The sequence below is a fragment of the Pseudorca crassidens genome, chromosome 1 (assembly GCF_039906515.1).
Source record: "Pseudorca crassidens isolate mPseCra1 chromosome 1, mPseCra1.hap1, whole genome shotgun sequence".
Classification (NCBI taxonomy): domain Eukaryota; kingdom Metazoa; phylum Chordata; class Mammalia; order Artiodactyla; family Delphinidae; genus Pseudorca; species Pseudorca crassidens.
In genome coordinates this window covers 173,646,822-173,668,501 of record NC_090296.1, presented here as the reverse complement: position 1 = coordinate 173,668,501, position 21,680 = coordinate 173,646,822, and the positions used below count along the sequence as shown (strand labels likewise).

The following is a 21,680-nucleotide window of genomic DNA, read 5'->3' as shown; positions in this document are numbered from 1 at the left end:
GGTGACTCATTCTTCAGTATTTTTTCAATAACCATCACTGTCGCACAGATGACTCTCAGCTTGCCCAAAAGGCCACAGAACTGTCATGGATTCCCATCTCCCAACAGGCCTGGGACTTTAAACTATGTACATATCCTGTTAGGGCAGCCTTCCAATGAAGTGGAAGGCGAAAGCTGCCTCTCTAAGCCCTGAACCCAATGCATAATGAGCACTGTGCCCCGTCATGCCGGTGACAGGTGGCAACCTCCGAAGTCATTTCACAGTGGAGGTGCCAAACTGCTGAGTCCTACTCTCTTCACAAGGTAGGGCTGGAAAGCGTATGGGATGCAGAAGGACTAATTTGGGAGTGAGGGCTATTTCTGGAGCGTAGCAGTGGGGCTGTGGACAAAAGAAAAAGAAAATCAGACACGGTGAGAACCCTGCGGGTCACAAAGGCCATGCCCGATGGGGGTGCTCAGTGCTGCCTTATGGCCACACGCATGTCCTCACCCAGCCCCGTACTCACCTGAGGAAGTCCCCTCATCGCAGAGATGAAGATGCTGAAGCAAAATGACAGGCTTGAGTTGTGGCAAAGTGGTCCTGGAAGTTGGATTGAGTCTCTTCCCATTGGAACCTTGAAAGGGGCTACAAGGGGGTGGGAGGAAGGGCAGGGAAGTGAAAGGGACCAAGAACCTAAGATGAAATGCCTTCCTGTGATTCTATCCAGGGCCCCAACACCATCTGCAGGGCTTGTATGAGAACAGCTGCTGACTGGGACTTCCCTGGTGGTCCAGTGGTTAAGAATCCACCTTCCAATGCAGGGGATGTGGGTTCGATCCCTGGTCGGGGAACTAAGATCCCTCATGCTGCGGGGCAACTAAGCCTGAGCGCTGTACAGCCCGCGCCACACCTAGAGAGCCCACGTGCCGCAACTACTGAGCCCTCGTGCTCTGGAGCTGGCATGCCACAAGAGAGAAGCCCACGCGCCGCAACTAAGACCAGATACAGCCAAATAAATCAATAAATAAATCAATAAAACAGAACAGCTGCTGACTGGAGGGGCTGGGGGAAGGGATGGATGGCATTCTGAATGCCGTGATGGTAGATACCTATCAGTACGTGTTTGTCAAAACGCACAGGACCACACAACAGAGTGAGCGCTAGTGGAAACCATAGATTCTAGGTAATAATAACGCATCAATATTGGCTCATCAGTTGTAACAAATGCACCACAAATGCAAGATGCTAATAACAGGGGAGACATATACCTGGACCTGGGGGTATCCAAGAACTCTCTGTACTACCTGCTCTTCTCTGGAAACCTAACACTGCTCTAAAACTAAAGGCTATTCTTTTTTTTTTTAAAGGTGACACAACATTGTTTTGCAAATGCAGACATTAGGCAATCAGAATCTACATGTCCCCTTTTGTTTTTTCTCCTTGGCCACGCTGCGCGGCCTGCAGGATCTTAGCTCCCCAACCAGGGCTCGAACCCAGGGCCCTTGCAGTAGAAGCGCAGAGCCCTAACCAACGGACCGCCAGGGAATTCCCTGCAAGTCCTGTTTGAAGGAAGGCGATGGGGCTGAGTGGTAGAAACTTGGTGTACTGACCCCAAGTGTGATGAAAGACTCTTCCTCCCCGCCCCCCAAAAAGGACCAGAGACGCACTTCATCCGTGTATTTCAACCAGGTATTTTATTGTTCTGGCAACTGCAAAATATACAAATTTCCGACAGGCATCCCCTGTTTGAAAGCTGGCACAGCCTCATCCCGGGTAATTAATTCAGACAAATGTATACAGAACACAGAGAAATCAGAAATCACACGTAAAAGGCCCCCAAGCCAACCAACTAACAAGACCCAATCTATACAGCTTTCCGTCTTCAGGATCCCTTATACTTATTAAATAAATAAATAGCACATCTGCTATCAAAATAATAAAAAAATAAATTTCAAGTATTAGAAACGAAAACGTCATTGGCGTGGTTCCAACAGTCTTTCTTCCCCCCTCCCCCAAACGAAGAGCTTTGCCCACAGTCTCAGGACAGAAGAAGGAGAGGGGTGAGCCCGCCCCCAAAACAAACATGCAAAGTTAAAAATATTGGTCCCAGATGTTTTCCGGGGGGTGAGGGAGTGAGAGTCAATGGTCGGCGTTGCAGAAGCCCTGAGACTGTGGCTCAGACACATCCTTGTCCACCGCCTCCCTCCTCAGATGTCAGGCCCCTGGTCTCCAGTCTCCCAGCCTCCGCCCTCTCCCCATCTCCCCTCCCCGCCCGTACTGATGTTCTCTCTCCCCACTGAGGCTCCTGAAAACCAAGGTCCCGGGTTAGGCCAAGCGCATCTTTTGTGGATGCACTGATTTCGGGCAGTCAGAGGCAAGGGGGGACACACCTTCATGAAGACCCCACTCAGACCAGCCAGAAGAGTCAAAATTCAGGGTCAGCTCCGACAACCAGAGAAGGAACCACAAGGTGGACATAAGAGAGCCATTCTCAAGAGCAGAGCCGCAGGTCCCTCCATCTAAAAACACAAACCTACACACACACACACACACACACACACACGTCTGACAAGACAGCACGAAAGAGAGAAAGTAACCAGTCTTGCACAGGAATGTACAGAGAGACATTGTCTTGGGAAGATGGCCAGTTAAGGGAAGGGAGGATTTGAATGGTTTTGTGTGAAACCCACAAACCTGGTTGTAGGGTGTCTGAATCGTGTGCCCATTTCTCCCAACCAGAGGAACGTGAATTTTTCTACAAGCTCCTCTCAAACAAAAACCCCAAAACAGCTCCTGTCCCCACTCCCAGCTCCAGCTGTCTAGACGCCCCTGCCTCTACCCCCAGTGACTACTGCACAAGCTAAGAGGGGTAAGGATGTGGGACCCCAAAGCAGAAGGCAAGAAGGGAAGGGAAGGTGACCTTTGGCACCGGCTTTCAGAAATCCTGAAAAGGGTCATTTGGACAAACTCTACCGCTGAGTCCAAATCCATCCTCCTGGGCCTCGACACCCCCCCTCCCCCAGTCCTCGGAGGCCTCAGAGGAAAACCCGCAGGCGGAAACTACAGGTGTTTAGAACCACGTGTCCACAAGCCCTGCCTTGAACCACGCCCCCAAAATGCCACAGGTGCCACGAAGGCAAACGAGGACATTCTCTCCTCCAGAATCGCCCAAGGCACCCAGCTCCACGCTGGGCACACAGCAGACGCTTGACACAAGGGAACCGAGCTGAATCCTGCCAGGAGACAGCGGAGAGCCAGGCTCTCGGAGGAAGTGGCCGCGAGCGAGGCCTGGCTTGGGCCACTGTCCCCACCAGGGAAACACAGGACGTGATGAAGGCCCCAAAGGAGGCGGCCAGGCCCTTGTTCCCCGGCCGTTTAACGGGGTGAGGGGTCCCTCCCCTCCCCACAGGCTGCCCAACTCCCACATCCTTTCAGAGCTCCAACCCCAAGGGCGCAAAAGGCAAACATCTAAGTTCCTGAAGGTGTGACTTTCAGGTCACACTCTCTGCCATAAAAAAAGTGCACGAGCCAGCAGCCCTGGGAGAGCCGTGTCCCAGGCGCCTCGAATCCAGGCAGGAGCCTTCCCTGGAAGGCGAGGCCCCGGTGATCTTTCGGCAATGTATTTCCTCCTGCCTCCGCAGCTAGACGGTCCCACACCATCTTCAGAGACAGGACACACACCCGGGAGGATGAGCGACACGCGGAGGGTCACTGCCTGGCTGACCAGCAGGTCCAGCTCCAGGCTCTCCCGGCCGACCCCAACCTAGCACGGGCCAAGGGCTCCCTGCCGGAGGCAACGTCCAGGCCGAGAGGCACCAAGAGCCTTCTGAAAGTCTTCAGTGTCCCTTAACCTTCAGCAGCTGAGATCCAGGCCCCATTTAAGGTTAGGACTCGGGGCAGTGTCATCTCCCCAGCACGGAAGGTCCAGAGACGAGATGAACAAGCCCACGGGGAGGCGCCGCCGTCCCGCCTCCACTGCACATCGTCCTTCCCGGGCCTCAAGGGGTCCGCGGGGCGCGTGGCCCGAAGGCCAGGGGAGCACAGGCAGGCGGGGGCCCGGTCCTCCTGGAGCAGCAGCCCCTCCTCCACGCCGCCCTCCGGGAGATGTCCTCGGGATCGCTGGCCTTGGGCAGACAGAAGGGCAGGAGCAAAGCTGCGGGAGCGAAAGGGCGGGGCGCCGGCGGGGCTGCGTCAGTGCGTCCTGGAGGCCTCCGCGCCGCTCGGGGAGCCTTTCATGTTCTGCTTTCGGGAGAAAAGACGGGGAAGCCGGTTACCATTCCTGTTGACTAGGGTTCTAAAGCAAAGACGAAAGCCATGCAGTTGAGACGTGCCCCCCTCTCCCCAACAAAGAACACGGCCCTGAAGAGCATCATTACCAAACAGTGGCCCAGGAACGTGGTGGAGGCTAAGCCCGGGGGTCCCAGGGGAGAAGGGCCGGGAGGGCCCCTGACGTCCGCCTGAAGGAGGCAGGGAGGCAGGGAGGGGAGGGCAGGCAGCTCCTGTGGGTCACAGCTGTCCTGGGAAGCACGGGTGCCAGCACCTAGCCCCCCCGCCCCCGCCCCGCCCCCGGCTCACGACGCTTTAGAGCCCAAGGCTACCCTTGCCCCAACCCGGGAAACTCTTGCCAGCTTCGCTGTCAGGCAGAGGAAGGAGTGGGGGTGAGGTTAAATCTGGAGAAGCATCAGGACTCTCCTCCCAGCAGGGTATACAACAGACCTAGGGACCTGGATTCCAGGAACACAGCTCGGATGCTGGAACTCAAGGAAGGGAACCGGGCAGGGAAGGCATGTGTCAGTAAAGCTCTCACCCCGTTCTAATAAAAGCAATCCTGCCCAGAAGCCCCACCCCAAAGATGCTGGCCAGTACCCAAACCCCCTTAAAAAATAGTTTTCAATCAGCTGGGAACAGACGGTGGCTGCCACCACACAGCAGCAGTCTCTTGACCTACCCTCCCTACTAAGCCACACTGCAGGATAGGGAAGCAGAATCTTTAAAAGTGTTCTCTTGCATCCTGAGTGTCTCCACCAAGACTGTCTCAAAGGGGCAGCAGGGAGAGTGGAACCCAGGCAGACAGAAATGTAAGCATCACCAAGGCCCACTCCCCTCCCGCGTGAACCGGGGGGCTGAGGTGGAGAATCTCTACAGAGGACCATCGCAGGGCTGGCAGCACGGAAGCCAGTGCCTGATCTGAGCCTGCTCTCAGCCGGACTCAGGAGCCCAGGTGACCGACCCTCCGACCACGAGTGCATCAGACAGCCCCTGTGAGCGGCTTGTCTCCTGGGGAGGCCCCCAGCCTCGCAGCCAGAGAGGACCCAGTCAACTTGTGGGGTCAGAGATGGAGGTGCTGGCTCCCACCCACCCTGGGACACCTCATGCCCAAGGTTGGAGCACCCACGAATGATGGCAATGCAATGATGACACGGGGGACCACAGGCACAGGCCACGTCATTCGCTCATGGTGCCCCTGGCTCTGGACACATGGAGGATCTCAAGACAATGGGGCACACAAGTTCTGGGGCACAGGGTGTATGAGTCACAGACTTCACAATGGCCAGTCTTCACGCAGACTGAGACGCCCCAAGGGCTGAGATGCCATGACCCAGAGAGACGTGGAGGGGACAGGAGGGCATGCACGGAGCCATTTACCTTTCCAAGGTTAGTAAGGAGAAAACTTTGAGAAAATATGACAGACAGTTCGTCTTTCAAGCATAGTGGGGGGGGAAGGAAGAAACATGTTGGGAAAGAAAAACAAGACAAAACATCTTTAGTAGGATTCTCTTCTTAGCGTGCATTTGAAATTTAAAAGTCAAGGATGCATCGTGAGGGTCAGATGGTCCGTTGGTCCCGAGCCCTAGTGCAGCCCGTGGAGAGTGGACTGCAGGGCGGGCGCTGAGTCCCACCTGGCTGTCGTGCCTGTTTTACCAGAGCACTACCATCACCGGCATCCTCGGGCCACAACCCTAAGACCCCAGGGGCACCCCACTCCCTAGTCCCTAGGCGCTCCTGCTGCCCACGAGGAGAAATCCCCCTGGCCTGTGCAGGAGGGAACACAGACCAGAGAGCCCTGGATGTAACCACCAAAGCACAGGGCATCACACCTCCCACGGGAACAGCTACTGTGCACCAGGCCCTGACCACACGTCAGGTATCTTGCTAAGTGCTACATCCATATTCTCATCATCAAAACACCTGGACGCTGGGTCACCTGAGCGGATGCAGGCGTGATGGGTCCGGAGAACACATTTTTGCTGAACTGAAGGGATTTTGGCTACAGGCATCATGAACCTTAGAGATGGCCAAGTTCAACCTTAGAGGGTTGGGGGATGTGCCTGAATGGCCCCCTCCCAGCAAGAAGATTTCTCTCCTGGCAGCATCAGGCCATGGGTCAGAAGGAACAGGATACACACAGATGCAAAACCATAAGGTTCCAAACCCAAAGGCTAGTTTTCACACAAGGAGAACTCTCGATCCCAGGGCGTCCTGGGTGCAACGCCTGGTGTCAAGGCGGTAACGGACGTGGGACTGTTACTCTTAAAGACTGAATGTAACGGGCAGGCCCACCATTAAATAAACACATCTCGGCCACGGGAAGCAGCTGCAGGGGAGAGGCTGCAAGAAACAGAAAGGAAATTGAACAGCTCGGGGCCACGCCCCACAGGCTGCAAATGTCAGGTGCCCAGGATAGGCAGGTGAATGGGACCCTCGGTGTTCTGGAAACCAGCAGAGAGAAAACAGCCAGCCTTTGGGACTGGGAGACCCATTCGAGGGCTGGTTCTGCTACGAACCAGCTGGGTGACCGTGGGTGAGAGACTCACCCTCATCTGGGCAACAGGGACAGGAACTGCCTTGCGACCTCCTGGGGTTATATTTTAAGGACCAAAGACTCGGGATGTGTACAAGCCGTGAAGTGATGAAATACATTTCTCAACAGGTGGTACCACCTAGTCCAAGCATGATGCCCAACAGCTCCTATTTTCCAAGAATAAGCCACGTTTCTGCGTGAATTAGTCCAGGTAGCCTAACCAGCGAAAGGGACGCGGGGTGGGTGTGACTCGTGGCGCTGGGGATGATATTTCAGGGTGTCTCTTATTAAAACTCTGCAACATAAAGGCCTCAGTTCCTTCTGGGGCTGGGGGCCACCGGAGCAGAGGAAGCGCTGGATTATCCAGCAGCTGCTAACACTGAACTCTCTGCAGAGAAAAAGCTGCACCCCATCCTGAACGCGACCGTAAATGTCGAGCAGGTTGTGATACAGGACAACCCGATGCAGAATGATGGCTCCCAAACAGACCTCTCCAGAGCCTGGGGGTCCCGGAGCCCCTGAAGGTGGGGGTCCTTGCCAGGACAGGAGGGAGACGCTCGGGTCCTCCACTCTTTGTTTTGCAGGTTAGGCTCTGGGTAAACTCTCCAGGGCTCTCCCGGGAGAGGCCCAGAACTTAAAAGACAACGTCAGTAGGCACAAACCCAGCTCCCGCCAAAATCTGACTCTAAGAGGGAAAAAGTAGATAGACATCCAGCCACCAAGCACTGCAAATACTAACAATCGCCCCGGCCCCGCGGTGGCCGCGGCAGCAGGAGGAGGCACCAAAAACCCGCCGACTTCCTGTATCCTTTTCTGAAAATCCATGAATCCCTTATTCTTCCTCCCGTCCCATCTTCCTCCTTCAGATGTCACAGAAACTGGCATTACCCTCAACACTTTTAACAGGTAGGAGGCCAAACTGGCAAGCAAGGAGAAAGAGATGCAAAAAGCAAAAGTATTCAGAGAAAAATACTTACAAACAGGCTTTCCCTAGCAAAGGCTGCAGAGAGAAAAGGTGGGAGAGAGAGTCAGTTGAGGGACAGGGTGAGGGCCCAGGTCATCGGGTACCAGGCAGCCTCCGCGGGGACAGAGCCCTGGACCCTCCCGGCCTGGCCAGCCAGTGGCCCTGCACACTGCCCAACCCCCGCCCGGCCGGTCCCCACGGCATCTGTGACTGCGGCCTCTAACCTTCCAGCTATGACCCCACCGTTTACACCAGCGCAGGGTATCACTGACACACCACTTCAGTTCTCAGTTTTCATGAAAAGCACCTCTGACGTTAGACCTGAAAGGAGCACTAATTAGACATCTCCCAGTCAGTCTACCTCCCTCATTTTAAAAAACAGGGAGACTGAAGGCCCGGGGAGGTGACGGAACCTGACAATAAAAGCCCAGAGCCGGCGCCAGGAGCAGACACCACCATGTCAGAGTCTCAGCACCATCACCCCATTGATCAGCCCTTGGCAGTAGCTGCTGCTCCCCCATTCCACAGATGCGAAAACTGAGGCCTGAAGAGGTACGATGGCCTGCTGGGGCTGCACAGCACCCCCCCACCCCAACACAACACGTTTTCAGACAACACACGGTTTAAATGTGTTTTGGGGGAAACGCAGGAAGAGCTTGTGGGCCTTCAGCACCCAGCTCATTAACAAATCCAATTCGAACCTGAGCCTGTGATTTCTGTGTCAGAGGCCAGGCGTGGCGGGTTGGAGGTGGGGGAGACCACTGGGTGGGACCCAAATTTGTGCCCAGGGATTTCTACGTCTCACATCCTGGCCAGGATTCTCGGGTGTTGTTGAGGAAAAGGGTGGTTTTCTGAAAAAAAATCTTAATGCCCAGTAGCCAGTATCTTTTAGCCTTTCACCATCACAGCGAATGAAATAACCTAAGAATGAAATCTAATTGGTTTTCTGCTTTGGGGTTTTTTACTACGTTATAGGAGAAAGTGGCTAATTCCAGGTCCTCCGGCCCGGGTTCCAGCCCGGCCATGCTGGCTCCGTACACGCTCCCAGGGCCCCATCTGACAAGAGCTTTTCTCTAACGGGGAACGATGGCAAGGGAGCAAGTGAGGAAGAATACTCAGCGTGGGGACAGAAAAGACGTCCCCGGGACACACAGAAGCCAACAGCCCAGAGCTGGATGGAGACTCCTGAACTGGGGGTTGCCTTCAACTTTTAGAAGAAACTGTTCACCAATGTGAATGGATCGCGGACACTCGGCCACTTCTTTGCTCTGCCTGGTTCTGCCCGGGCAACACCACCTCCCCAGAACGGGCGTGTGCACACACAGCCAAGGTCTCAAGGACGGATCCGGGGGTCCCACACTCAGAGCGGCATCCATGTCCTCTCCCCGCACACCCCCAAGCGGGCCTGGGCCTGAGGCCACCACCGCCCCACCGGACACACTCCTCCCCAGCAGGCACGCTCTCCCCACCCTGCACGAGACTCGACTCAGGAAGGAGAAGGGGGTCAACGCACTTGTCCGGGCAGCTGCGTGGGCACCTCCGGGGGCAGGCAGGTGGGCAGGGCAGCGGAGGTAGAGGCCACATGCTCCTCAAAGCTGTTGATGCGAGGCTTTTTGGTGGGCTCGGGGCTGGCTAGTGGGGTGACACTATTGCGTCTCATGAGCGGGTTAGGTCCCTTCTTTGCATCCTAAGCGAGACAAAGACAAAAGAGAGAAGGCGACAGTTACGAGGAAAAGGAAGTCAATAAGCCAAAACAAAAAATCCAAAACCAAACCAAACACATTTCTCTGCTTCCAGATTTCACTGAGACCACAAGCCCGACCACGGTGAACGGCCCTGGACCGAGGTGCTGCTGGCTCGTCCTGTGTCTAGCCCTCGGCAAGAACAAGGGATGATCTCTCCTCCCGAACCCCCTACCCGATCATTCCAAGACACCCACTCAGACAGACACGATGTTCGCAAAGCAGGCGAGGGAGGACGAGCAGGACGGTTCTGCACAGACAGTGATGCAGTTACAGCAGGGAAGAGATCAGAAGAAGGACCTTGCTGCCAGCCTCCAAAAACACAGAGGCAGGGGTCCTGGGCGTGAGGCTTGGGCGACCGCTGGGGGCGGCAGGAGGGGCGGGGGGCGAGCAGGTGTCGTGCTGGACCTCCTCCCACTGACCTCAAGCCAGGATCTTCACAGCTCCTGTTGCTGGCGAGAACACCCAGCTTAGGACAGGAAACGCAAGCCTCCCCCAGCCAGGAGACCAAAGACGCAGGAAACCGCGAGGGCCCAACACCAGCCTTCCGACGAAGTGACAACTCCAGTGGAGTGGGGACCTCTGAAGTCCCCCAGGGCCTGTCACTCTGTAGCTCGTGGCCCAGGAGCCTGAGCTGGGGTCTGTCTCCAGCAAGCCCCTGCCTGCCCTGCTCTGAACAAGTGAAGTGTTCAGGGGCCACCAGAGCCCAGTTCGGGCCCAACCCCAAGAACCCGGCTGCTGGCAGTCCGGCGGGGAGGCTGCTACTCCTGGAAGGAGGGCAAACGCGCATCCTGCCACCCTGGCTCAGAAGGTGCCGTCACAGCCAAGGGAAGCCGTCCGCCTTCGCTTCGGTCAACCAGCCAGGCAACTGCCATGGGAGCTGGGATTTTAATGCCCAAATCCTCTGGCCAAGCTCCCTGGGAACGGGGACAAGAACATCACACTCGGTGTAAAAGAAAGGGTCGGACTGATGCTGGCAGAGAACTGGAGTTTGACAGTCGGTATAGAGTAAATTCAAACTTTCTTTCACAATGTACGCCTGGGCAGAACCCTGCGCCGCCCTCGGGAGGCCCAGCCAGGCTGACCACCGAATTCCAGACCCCACCCTAGAGGGGGGGTCAGGTGCGGCCAGGCATTGGGGTCTCCTGGAAAAGCATTCCACCCGCCACTGCTCCCATGGCTAACTCCCGAATCACAGCTGTGTTTCCCAGTCCCACCCCTTCTTCACTCTCATCGTCTTCGTGGGAATCCGGGACCTGAGTGCATGCAGATGACTGAGTGGATCTGTGGGTTCCGTGACTCTGGAACCTGCCATCGTTTAGCTGCCCCGGAGGAAAAGGGGACAGTAACTGGGCTACGGTTACGTTTAAAAGAGCAAGAACGTCTTTCTCCTCAACACTCACTTCTCGGGTCAGGTGGGGGGGGAAGAAGCGCGGCAAGAAAGAACAGGAAGACGACGCCAAGAAGCCACCCGACGGGCAGGGAGGGGCACGCGGGCGCTGAGGGAAGGGAGGGCCGCCACGGAGGCCGCTGTTCCAAACGAGACAGAATCCACCCACGGACACAGCCAGCCCTTACAAGCAAGCCGCCGGGGGTGTGGGGGGGCGTCCCCAGTGCTGGCGCCCACCGGTGCTGCCGCCTGCCAGCATCCTTCCCAGAAGGAGGACAGGGCAGGAGTGTGCGGGGGTGGGGTGGGGGCAGCGAGCTCGCACTCACCTCTGACCTCTCCCGATGCGTGCTCACGGACTCCACATTCAGGTAGATGGATTCTACTCGGCAGCCTGGGCGAGGGCAGGGAAGAGGTTGGCGACCGGTGAGAGGGGCCCCGCGCTCACAGCCTCACCGCCACCCCACCAGGGAGACGGGTCTCGGAGGGGCTGCATCACCACACTCACCGTAAGCGACAGGCGTCAGCTTCAAGACAGCATGAAGGGGGCATTTCAGGTAGGGCATCTCCTCTGAGAAGGAGAGAAGGGCCCACGGTGAGACTGGAGACTTGAGGGGGGACATTCCCAGGCCTCAGTGAGAGCTTCTGCCACGTGGGGACCACCTGCAGAGGCCTCACTGGGCAGGGTGTCCCCCCCCCCCCACTCCCGCAACCCGGCCGCGGGCCTGCTGTGCTCGAGGCAGGCGGCCCGACAAAGAACAGAACCGAAGCAAACCCAAACGCTCGCACAACGAGCCGGAGTAAAAGAGTCAATTTCCCAAACGATTTAGGTGTCAGGATCCACATTTAAGTGTTAAGAGTAACGTCAGAGTTCTCTGGGCTGTTAACTCCTTAGAGGTGGGCTGCCTCTTCCCCACCCGACCCACAGCCCCTGAGACGTGGAGACACAGGGCTTCCGGGAGGCTGGTTCTCGAAGCCATTAAGCCCACCCAGCATCAAACTGCTTGAGTGTCTTCCAGGGGCTGCAAGGAAGCGCTAGGTGGGGGGAGGGGGAGGGGACGCAGCCTTTCCTCACCCCTGGCAGCAGGCTACCCCAGCTCTAAGGCCAGTTTCCTCTCCCTCTCTCCTTTGCGGGGGCTGTGACTGGCTCCCCAACCCCCTGACCCCCCGGGAGAGGATGCATCGGAGGACCAGGCACCTGCGCTCTTGTCCAGGAAGTAGGCCAGGAGGCAGCGCAGGACGGCCTGGTGGCAGATGACCAGCACGTTCTCCTGCCGCTCCAGCTCCATGATCACAGGCTCCAGGCGCTGGACCAGGTCCTGGTAGGACTGCAAGGCAGAGGGACGGGGCACCGAGTTGGAGCAGAAGCCTGGCATCCGTGGCCACACCTCTCCCACTTATAAACCAGAGACCACACGATGGATCCTCCGTCAACCTCCCCCCCTCCGCCACCATCTGTGTGCTGCATTCCTCCCAGGCACTGGGGGACCCACCCCAACTGCCCTCTCCCTCTCACTGCTCCTTCCTGACCCTCACCCTCCACCGGGAAAGTGAGGGAACGGGGCCCTGACACACACTACAGCGCATAACAGCCCTGAACACGTTATACAGAGTGAAAGACCACAGGGTGTACGATTCCACTGACGTGAAACGTCCGGAACAGGGAACTCCAGAGACAGAACGCAGACTCACAGTTGTCGGGGGCTGGGGGGGAGGAACTGGGACTGACTGCTAAAAGGCTGTGGTTTATTTATGGAGCGATGGAATGTTCTAGAATTAGTGGTGATAGCTGCACAATATTGTGAAATATAAGAAAAACCACTGACCTGTACACTTTGGTTAAAATGGTGACTTTTATATGATGTGAATTTTATCTCAATAAAAGAAAATTGAAAAAGAAGGGGTAGGCCTGTACCTTTAAGACCACCGAGGTTCCCTCCACCCCTAGTCCCCTCTCTCACTAAGCAGGTCCCAGGGAACAAGGGCCTGGGAGGGACCAGGGACAGCGTCCTGGGCTCCAGGGAACTGACACGCTGAGCGGAAGGAAGCACCGCAGACGGAAAGCACCCCCACTGGGTGTCACCAGGCTGAGCCTGCGGAGACCCCAGAGCACCGCCTACGGCCGGACTCTCCACTCAGTGCTGCAGGCAGCTGCTCGCTCAGCCCGAGGGGGCCACACAGCCTCAGGGTCCCTCCACCAGCATCGATGCAGTCAGTACAAGTGACTTGCTGACGTGTCTGCCATGTCGCCCACAGTCAAGGGGGCCCTTGTGTCCAGTGAATCACCATCCAAGACTGTTTTTCTTTCCTGAGTTGTCATGTACGTCATTAGAGAAAGACATCTGTCCCTGCTGCTTGTGGGAAACACAACTGTGCTTCTCTGGGAGCTGTTTACAAGGTCCAACTCGGGAAGACTCGATTCAAAGGCAGACGGGCCAGGGCGAGCATCGGTACAGGGTAGCGGGGTGGACGCAGGGGCCCTTCCTCCCCGGAGTCACCAGTAATGGGTCCCTCCAGGTCCCTAGCAGCCCGCCTCCCCAGCCTCGCCAGACACAGTAGCCTCAGAAGGACCAGCTCAGCTCCCTGCCCACAGCACCCCAGCCACCTGCCCATCACTCGCCCAGCGCACACAGGCCCGAGCCAGAGACGCAGAGGGAGCGGGCGGCACGCACCTCCCCGGTGGGGTAGCGGTAGTAGTACTTGTCCTGCTCGCGCAGCGCGTACTCCTCGGGGTAGGTGTCTTTGATCTCCTCGTAGGTCATCTCCTCACAGACGCCCTGGGGGGAACACCCAGAGGTCACTCGAGGGAACACCCGCCACGGCCGCCCCGACCTGGCCAGCGCAGCCCCTGCAGGTGGGAAGCGCTCAGGACTGACGGCGGCTCCCGGCCCCGGACTCACGGCGTCAATCTCGTTGAGCGCCTTCCACTGCTCGTAGGGGAGCTGCAGGGCCTCCGCCGTCTGGATGGTGCTCTTCAGCTGGCTGGTCCACACCTTGAGGTCCTTCAGGTTCTGCTCCTCCACAAACTTGCTCAGGGCATTGGCGAACTGGGGGTGGAGGGGGGGGACGGCGGACGGGATGAGGGCCTCACGCCGGACCACCAGCTCTGCCCCTCCCTCCCAGAGAAACAGTGCAGGGCCGGTCCCCGTGCACATCGGGGTTGGCCACACTGTCCTCGCTGCTGGTGAGGGGGGGCCTGGGAGCAGCCACTGCACATGTACCCCCTCCCCTCGGACACACACACACACACCCCCCTCCCCACAGGCTCAAGAGACCCTCCACCCTCCCCAGACACATATACGTACACACACAGACACACGTGCATATACATACCCAGAGGAACACACACAGACATACATGCACAGGTACACACAAGGGCACAGAGACACAGGGACACACACACACGGAGACGCACACAGGGACGCACAGCCCCACCCCTCGGCTTCCTGCCCCATCCCCGCACTCTTCCTACCTTCCTGCCCCTGCTGGACAGGCCCGAGTCCCCTCCGATCTTGCCCTGGAGGTTGTGCTCGCTCTCCCCGTGCCGGCACAGGTAGATGGTGCGGGGCTGCACGTGGATGTTCATCAGGTAGTACACGATGCGGCTCTGGATGTGGTCCTGGACCCTGTTCACCAGGAACCGCCGGCCCACGTCGATCACCTTGATCAGGGACAGGTCCCTGCACAGGAGGGCGACCAGCGCGTCAGAACACTGGACAGCACAGCCGGGGCAAGGCCCCGACGCCGCCCCAGCCCCACTGCCGAGACTCAGCCCCAACCGATCCGCAGTGTCAGCTCCTGGGGACACAGACGGAACCTCTCTTCTCTGAGAGTCAGGGGGTCTGAGTCTGTAATTCCCGCAGAGGAGTGAGCGCGGGAGAGGCTGGCTGGCCTCCCAGAGCACGGGGAAAGAAAAGCAAGAGGATGGAAAAGAAAGCGAGCGAAACATCAAAGGACAGGAGCAAGACGGGGCTCTAATATTCCCTTTCCACACTTGTACACAGTGTCTACAACACCGAATATGTCATCAAGAGTTTTCTTTAAGATACTTAAAAAAACAGTTTATAAAAGTATCCAGGAGCAAATGCTTCGTGGGAACATCAAGAATAATATTCAAAGCCCCGAAGCAGGTGGCTCAGACGGTCTCCTCTTAGGAATTACCTGTCACATTTATCAGGGTCGAGGGGCTGGTAGCTGGCTTCATAGCAATTAATTCTCTTCATGAAATCGTCCATAGCTTCTGCTGAGTTGCAGTCTTTGTAATCCGGGCTGGAGATTTTCACTTCCTGTAACACCACAAAGAGGCAGCTGATAAATCATGCTGGAAGGCTTTCTGCTTAGAATGAAGCAGGCTTTGGGGCTCGCAAACGGGGAAAAGCACAGACGGGCTCAGAACGATGATGACCCTACCCAGCGTTTTAAGAGAAAAAAAAAAGAGATATGGCTGGACGCTGAGTCATAACCCCATGCTTCCACGGGGAGAGCACCCAGGGCAGTCAGAGCCTCTCAGCCTGGAAGGGCGAACACGGGAAATCCACGCAGATTCTAATGAGCCCCTCTGAATGGGCCCTGATTCGGGATCAATCCAGGAGCCAGGTCACCACCAGACAACCCAGCCTTCAATTCAGCTGAGTCCCCATAAGCACCTACAGCGTTCACCCCACCAAGCGGAGGTTGTCCGTAAGCAAAAGTGCACCGGGAGGTGCTGGCAGTGCCCTGGTCCCACGTGCCAGGCAGGATTCCTCCTCCACTGCCCCGAGGTGGGGGGAGCACGCACTTGTCACCGGTCCCCAGTGGATGCTTCTCCGCCTGGACTGCGTGTCCTGTCCTCCTGCCCAAGGCTTGCTCTCATGGGACAGAGACGGAGGAGAAATGCCCCTCGGGCCTGCCATCCCCTATAACTGACCAATAGGCCTGAGCAACCTGGCAGGTTTCAGGGAAACTGCCAGGACGTGTTAATGCATGTGCTCTTTTCGTCCTCAACAACGACCACAACCATAAAAGAGAGGCAGGCACGCTGAAAAATCCAAGTTCAGCGGGGAGTTTCCTGGGTGCATGGTTACGTTCCGGGAAGATGAAAAAGTTCTGGAGGTGGATGCTGGGGATGGCTTCCCAGCAATGTGAATGTGCTGAGTGTCACGGAGCTGAGCACTTAAAAACGGCCCGAATGGTACCTTTTATATTATGTATATTTTAGCACGATTTAAAAAAAAATCTCAGTTCACAAACCCCTTTCTCCAGCACAGCCTTTGCATAAAAAGCACAACAGAAAGGCCTAAAAACTGCAAAGTTGCTTTGAGGCTTCATCAGAGAAAGAGATCTCTGAACACAGAGAGGGTCGGGGCAAACAGATCCACGGATTCACAGAGGATGAGACAGAGTTTCTGGCCAAAGCGAGTGTAGACGGCTCACTGGGGAAAAACGATTCTGCAGCTGCACTCTGCTTCCCTACCAAGTGGAAATGGTAGAACCAAACCAAAGAAATACAGCAAAACCCTTTGTTTAGAGCATGGAAACTTCCGTTTCCTCCTACTCTGAGCCTCTTCCTTTGGGGCCACTGAAACCAATCTGGACTGATTTTCTACCATTTCAATAGCTCTTCCTGAAATATGAACTCATTTCTGAGAAATGCGTGTAAATATTCCCACTGCCTTGGAGAAAAGGCCCAACACCAAAAGCTAACTAACTCCCAGCATCCCTTTAAAGGATGTGCACTTGTATGCGGCCAAACTCTAGCGCTCCCTGCAGAAGTGTCGGACCAGCTTTTCTTTACAGGTAACGTCTTACTCTGATGTATTTAAGCTGGAGAAGAAATTATCTACGATATAAGAAAGGGAACTGCGGTGAAGTCTTCATAGTAACCGTTTCCGTTTATGAGCTATTGCTATCAAATAAAATTTAAGAATTAATCAAATTAAACTGCCAATTACCCTCAATTTACCCAGGCAACTTCCCCTTGGTACAGGGAGAGGAGGAGGAAGATGGTTTAACCACCCACATTCTTCCCAAATTTGGGAATTCTGCCTTCTGTCCGCTGAGTCCTACGTGCTTTTGTCAATACACAACCATTCTTACCTACCAGGGGCCTTTAGAGCAAAAGAGACCAGCCTGCTACCTCCCCTCCCGTCCAGAGGGGTGAGGTGCTCTTTGCCCTAAGCAGTCCCATCACCCCCCAACTGCCAGGCTCCTGCCACCAACAGAAACTGTTCGAGGTTCCCCAATTTCTCTCTTATGTCCCACAAAGATAGCTTTCTGCCAACCATCTGAAAGGACCTTGATGAAGCCAGTCCAAGTCACAGAATGTGCTTTTAAGTTAAATACCGCTCTGTACTTCTGACCCCCCGATCCCTCCTCAGACAAAATCAACAACCAGCTGGGAGAGCCAGCTCTTTCTCAGGGTGGCTTCTCTGGGCCGACCCAGTCCCTCACTTTTCTCAGATTAGCACACTACAAAGGGTCTTACCATGATGTTGGAGGCCACAACTGTAGGATCATCACACACAGACTCAATGAAAAACACCTGGGACGAAGCAAGACAGAAACGCTAAGAAACAACAAATGTGGTAACACAAAGGGCCAACTTTGGTATCACTGTGATGTCACTACCACACTGGAGCAGAAAGGACCCCACTCATAAATCCCCAAATACAGAAAAAGGAACCAGCCACTCAGTCCTGAGTCCTCTGCACCCGCCCCCAATAGAGGGATGCTCCCCCTCCCTAGTCGCTGTAACCCCCAAGAGCCCCCACCAGTCAGGCCCAATCTGTAGGCAGCAAAACCCAGGCAGCGGGAGGGGAAGGCCCGAGCATGGAGCACAGGTGCTCCAGACACAGGAACCAGCCAATCCCTGTGGGGCTTCCCTTGCTCCTGCGCGCTCCGAGGCGAGACGAGAAATCAGGCTCACCTTGAAATCATTTTCTTTGGCAAAATGAAGGATCATGTGTCTCCTCTCTCTAGTAGTATTGGTGGCGTCGAAAACCTGGCAGGGAGAAAGAAGGGCAGTGAACAGAGCCCAGTTTGAGTTGAACAGTGTTTACCAAACCACCAGAGGTCAGGCCTGGTACTTCCTGGGGCTCCAGGAGAGACCTCACCCTCCCAGGCCCCCCACTGCCTCCTCCTGCACTCAAGGATGGAAGGGGAGGGATGGGAATAGAACTTAAAGCAAAGGAACGACAGCCATACGCAGGGGAGGGAGCACAAGGAAGGGACGCTAGCTCCCTCGGCTGCAGCCACCCCAGGTCCAGCTGCCTGTGCCCCCGAGTCCGCCGGACGATCACCTTCCCCCCCGAGTCCCTGTGCTGCCCTTGCCCCCTGCTTCCCTCACAGCTCAGGCCAGACACCTGTCCCAACTGGAGGTGTCCCCACGCAGCTCTGACTACATTCCCTCCCTCCCAGGGCACCATCCCGCTGGGATCGGAGACAGGGCTTATACTCCAGGCTTACTGCAATTTGGCCCCCTTCCTTCGTCAGGTAACTTTTGACATCTCTCAAGGCAGCCAGCGCACACTGCCTGCAACACACAGAAAGAGCATGGGCGCATCAGAGCCGGGCCGTCGCAGGAGGACGCGCAGGCACCCCCAATTCACCCCAACGAGCGGGGTGACCTGTGATTCTACGGCTAAACTGCTCAGGCAGGCAGGACCGTCAGGCCCGAGGCCCCCGATGGGAGGCCCGAGGCCCCCGATGGGAGCCCCGCACACACGGCTGCGGCACTTGGGACTCGGCCTCGTGCCGGCTGCACACTGAAATTCCCCTGGGAGCTTTCAAAACATGGATGCCCAGGTCCTGCCCACAAATGCCCACTGTACCCATCTGGGCAGGGCTGTGCCCAGCTCCCAAGTGATTCTAAAGTGCAGCTGTCACACTTCAGTTCCCTGGTCACTTTGAGCTGAAAAGAAAATCCTTTTCCCACGTAAACAGATGATTTTCCAGGAAAATGATTTAGTTCATTCCTAATGAGATGTTGTTGTCGGACAGCGGGATCAGTGAGGCTCAGAGGCCGAGAGGCTCTCGCTGATACACGAGGAGGGGGACCAGCTGCCTCTCTCTCCCCAACCTGGTGCTACAGAGCGCCCGGCCCCCTCCGCCCACCGCAGCCCGGGCCTCACTTGCGGACTTTCATGGCCTCCTCATTGTCAGGGCGGAAGAAGTTGTAGGAGCTGTACTGCTTCACGGCCTCCCGGCGGTACTCGCCCACGTTGAACACTGGACGGAAAAGAAAGGTCCCTTAGCTGACCACGCTGACCACCAGAAGGGCCTCCCACGGTCAGGATCGCTCTTTCCAGAAAAGAAAAGCAAGCCAGCACATGACTTGAATAAGATCCCGATAAGACCCGGAAACCAGACAGTGGGCTCTGCGTCCTGCGCCGGTATCGCTTGGCCTGCAAGGCTGCCCAGCTCCCCCAAACCCAGGACCTTGTTTCTCCAGGGTTGCCTCCCATGGCCCAGCCTGCAGGCCGGCCTCTCCAGGCCGGGGCTGAAGCCTGAGCCTGAGAGCAGGTGGCAGCCACAGGCCTAGTGAAGATCGGGGCCGTGATGTTCGCCAGCGCACTGGGGGTGGAGAGAGTGAGGGCTCATATGCGTGGCCGGGGCCACAGCAGCCCTTCTGCAGATCAGCAGCCCGCGCCCAGGGTGGGCAGTGGGCGCTGAGCCAGTGCTTAGTATAGGAAGCACTGCTCTGGGCACAGGGCGGGGTGGGCAGCAAACGTGAAAAATCAGTCCCCGTGCTCAACACCCCCCGTGGAGGTGGGAAGACCGGCAAAGATTCGCAAAAATATAATCAATAGTACACAGCACTTTATGACGGTCAGTGGAGGAGTGTCACAACTAAGGGCTTGGGGAACTTAAAGGAAAAGATCCACACAGACTGCGGTGGTCAGAGAAGGCTTCTTAGAGGAGGTGAGGGCTGAGTTGGGCAGGATGCAGGGCAGTGGGAACCAGACAGCAGCCGGTGAAAAGAGACCCTCCCCCTCCCATACACAGCATGCAGGGTGGAGGGCGGCACAGCCGGAAAGGAAAGTGTGTCCCTCGACTACAGGGACAGCACCCTGTCAGATGGCCCTGCAAAGAGAGTCCCAGCAGCTGGAGAGGGAAAGGCCATTCTTTTTTGGGGGGGGGGGTGGTCATGGCAAGCAGGAGGGTGCCCTCAGCCTGACAGCCCCGGCCTGGGGGCGCAGGCTCACCTTTCGTGGGGACGCCAATCCAGTTGAGGTAGCGGGTCAGCTTCTTGGAGATGTACGTCTTCCCCCGGGCTGGGAGGCCCACCATGACGATCACCGTTGGGGAGTTGGTGAGCTTTGGCCCACAGGCTGGGGAGAGCAACACAGAAAGGGCCATGGATAAAGCAGCCAGCAGGGCCCACAACAGGCTTTAAAGAATTCCACGAGGGACTTCCCTGGCAGTCCAGCAGTTAAGACTCCGTGCTCCCAATGCAGGGGGCATGGGTTCGATCCCTGGTCAGGGAGCTAAGATCCTGCAAGCCTCACGGTGCGGCAAAAAAAAAGAAAAGAAAAGAAAGAATTCCACGGAAACACAGCTTTCATTCCCACCTCAAAGCCCCTACATTTTACAATCCAGCGGGACTGGGCCCCTGGGGGCCAGAGCCCTTGGTCACACAGCTCCCTCTTGCTTTGAGGTCCACACGGCAGGGACCCCAAATTCCCAGCCTGACACCTGAGGGCCCAAAACCCAACCAGGAACAAATTACTAACCCCAGAGCAGAAAGCACCCCTGGGGGTGTAAGGCTCACCAGTGATGATGAGGTTATCAGTAGGAGAGGTTGTTTCTGATGCAACATAACATGTAAATCGAGGCGGCAAGTAGGAGCCCTGGGGGGTGGGGCCCCAGCGGCCGCCAAATTACAGACAGAAGCCTATTGTCAATGTCCGCACCGCCATGCACGAAGTCTGCATGGTCTTCCTAAAATAAGTAATTTTTAAAAGGCAATTTTCACAAGTAAGAGTTTATCAAATGCAAGTAGGTCAGGGACCCGGAGGCTGACTCCCACAAATTTATCTGTCCCTGAGACTCTCCTGCCCCTTCCTGCTCCCCGCTTCCACCAGGTCACATGGGCCCCGGCAGGGGCCCCGGAAACCCAGAGCGTCTTGCCTGACTTTGCTGAAAGTCAAAGGGGATTTGCAAAATCCCCTCCTGACTTTGCTGCTGAACCACTGTCCCACGTTCCTCAGAATCTCAACAAAACAGCAGGGAGAGAGGTTTTCACTGGCTTTGAAGAAAGCAGCCCAAAGAACTCTGTTCTGGACATTTCAGGTGCACTGTTTCCTCGGCTGGCGTCTTGCCCCTGAGATGCTCCGGCATCCTGGTGACGAGAGTGTTCTCGAGCCTGGGGCTGCCCATGGGAGCCAGAGACCAGCCGCCTGCCCGCTCCCTGACCCGCAGATGGGAGGCAGGGAGGGCCACCAGGCCACTGACAGCACAGGCTTGAGGAGATGCCTCCTCTTAAGCTGGACACCCCGACACAGCCCCATGATGCTGGGCCTGGGGGGCCAAACTGAGGTCACGTGTCCAAACACCGGCCGTGCTGTTGCAGGGTCTGCTCCTGGACCTGCAGGCTGGGGCCACAGAGGCAGCCAGCACCGCACGCAGGGGCTGTGTCTCCTTTCATGTTTCTAGACCATCGGTGACCTTCTCCACACAGAGCGAGGAGGAGAAGGAAAAAGGCCATCGGGAGGCCAAGAGACATGAGGGAGCCACAGAAACCCCTGGCTGGGATTCCCCAGCAGCCATCGGCCGGGAACAAACAGGTTCCTAGAAGACAGAGGCCATTTCCCTGCCCTGCGTCAGCAC

The 21,680-nt window shown here is 56.6% G+C and overlaps 1 protein-coding gene across 10 annotated transcripts in view; it reads right to left on the bottom strand.

The window, feature by feature from the left end:
- Positions 1-1,654: 1,654 nt before the first annotated feature.
- Positions 1,655-21,680, bottom strand: part of PFKFB3 (6-phosphofructo-2-kinase/fructose-2,6-biphosphatase 3) — an 84,921-nt gene continuing 64,895 nt past the window's right edge. For 3 of the 10 annotated variants that reach the window (XM_067700679.1, XM_067700616.1, XM_067700686.1), the window contains exons 2-17: positions 20,057-20,182; positions 18,983-19,079; positions 18,318-18,384; positions 17,779-17,853; positions 17,338-17,394; positions 15,036-15,160; positions 14,347-14,554; positions 13,775-13,921; positions 13,547-13,651; positions 12,073-12,202; positions 11,383-11,445; positions 11,204-11,268; positions 9,259-9,432; positions 7,759-7,781; positions 5,626-5,678; positions 1,655-4,218 (exon numbers count right to left, since the gene is read on the bottom strand). In XM_067700679.1, the coding sequence (XP_067556780.1) occupies positions 5,636-5,678; positions 7,759-7,781; positions 9,259-9,432; positions 11,204-11,268; positions 11,383-11,445; positions 12,073-12,202; positions 13,547-13,651; positions 13,775-13,921; positions 14,347-14,554; positions 15,036-15,160; positions 17,338-17,394; positions 17,779-17,853; positions 18,318-18,384; positions 18,983-19,079; positions 20,057-20,182 (1,505 nt within the window). In that variant the 3' untranslated portion in view covers positions 1,655-4,218; positions 5,626-5,635. Of the gene's footprint in view, positions 4,222-5,625; positions 5,679-7,758; positions 7,782-9,258; positions 9,433-11,203; positions 11,269-11,382; positions 11,446-12,072; positions 12,203-13,546; positions 13,652-13,774; positions 13,922-14,346; positions 14,555-15,035; positions 15,161-17,337; positions 17,395-17,778; positions 17,854-18,317; positions 18,385-18,982; positions 19,080-20,056; positions 20,183-21,680 lie in introns of all 10 variants that reach the window. The other 7 variants (XM_067700626.1, XM_067700652.1, XM_067700662.1 and 4 more) reach the window with 7 other exon arrangements.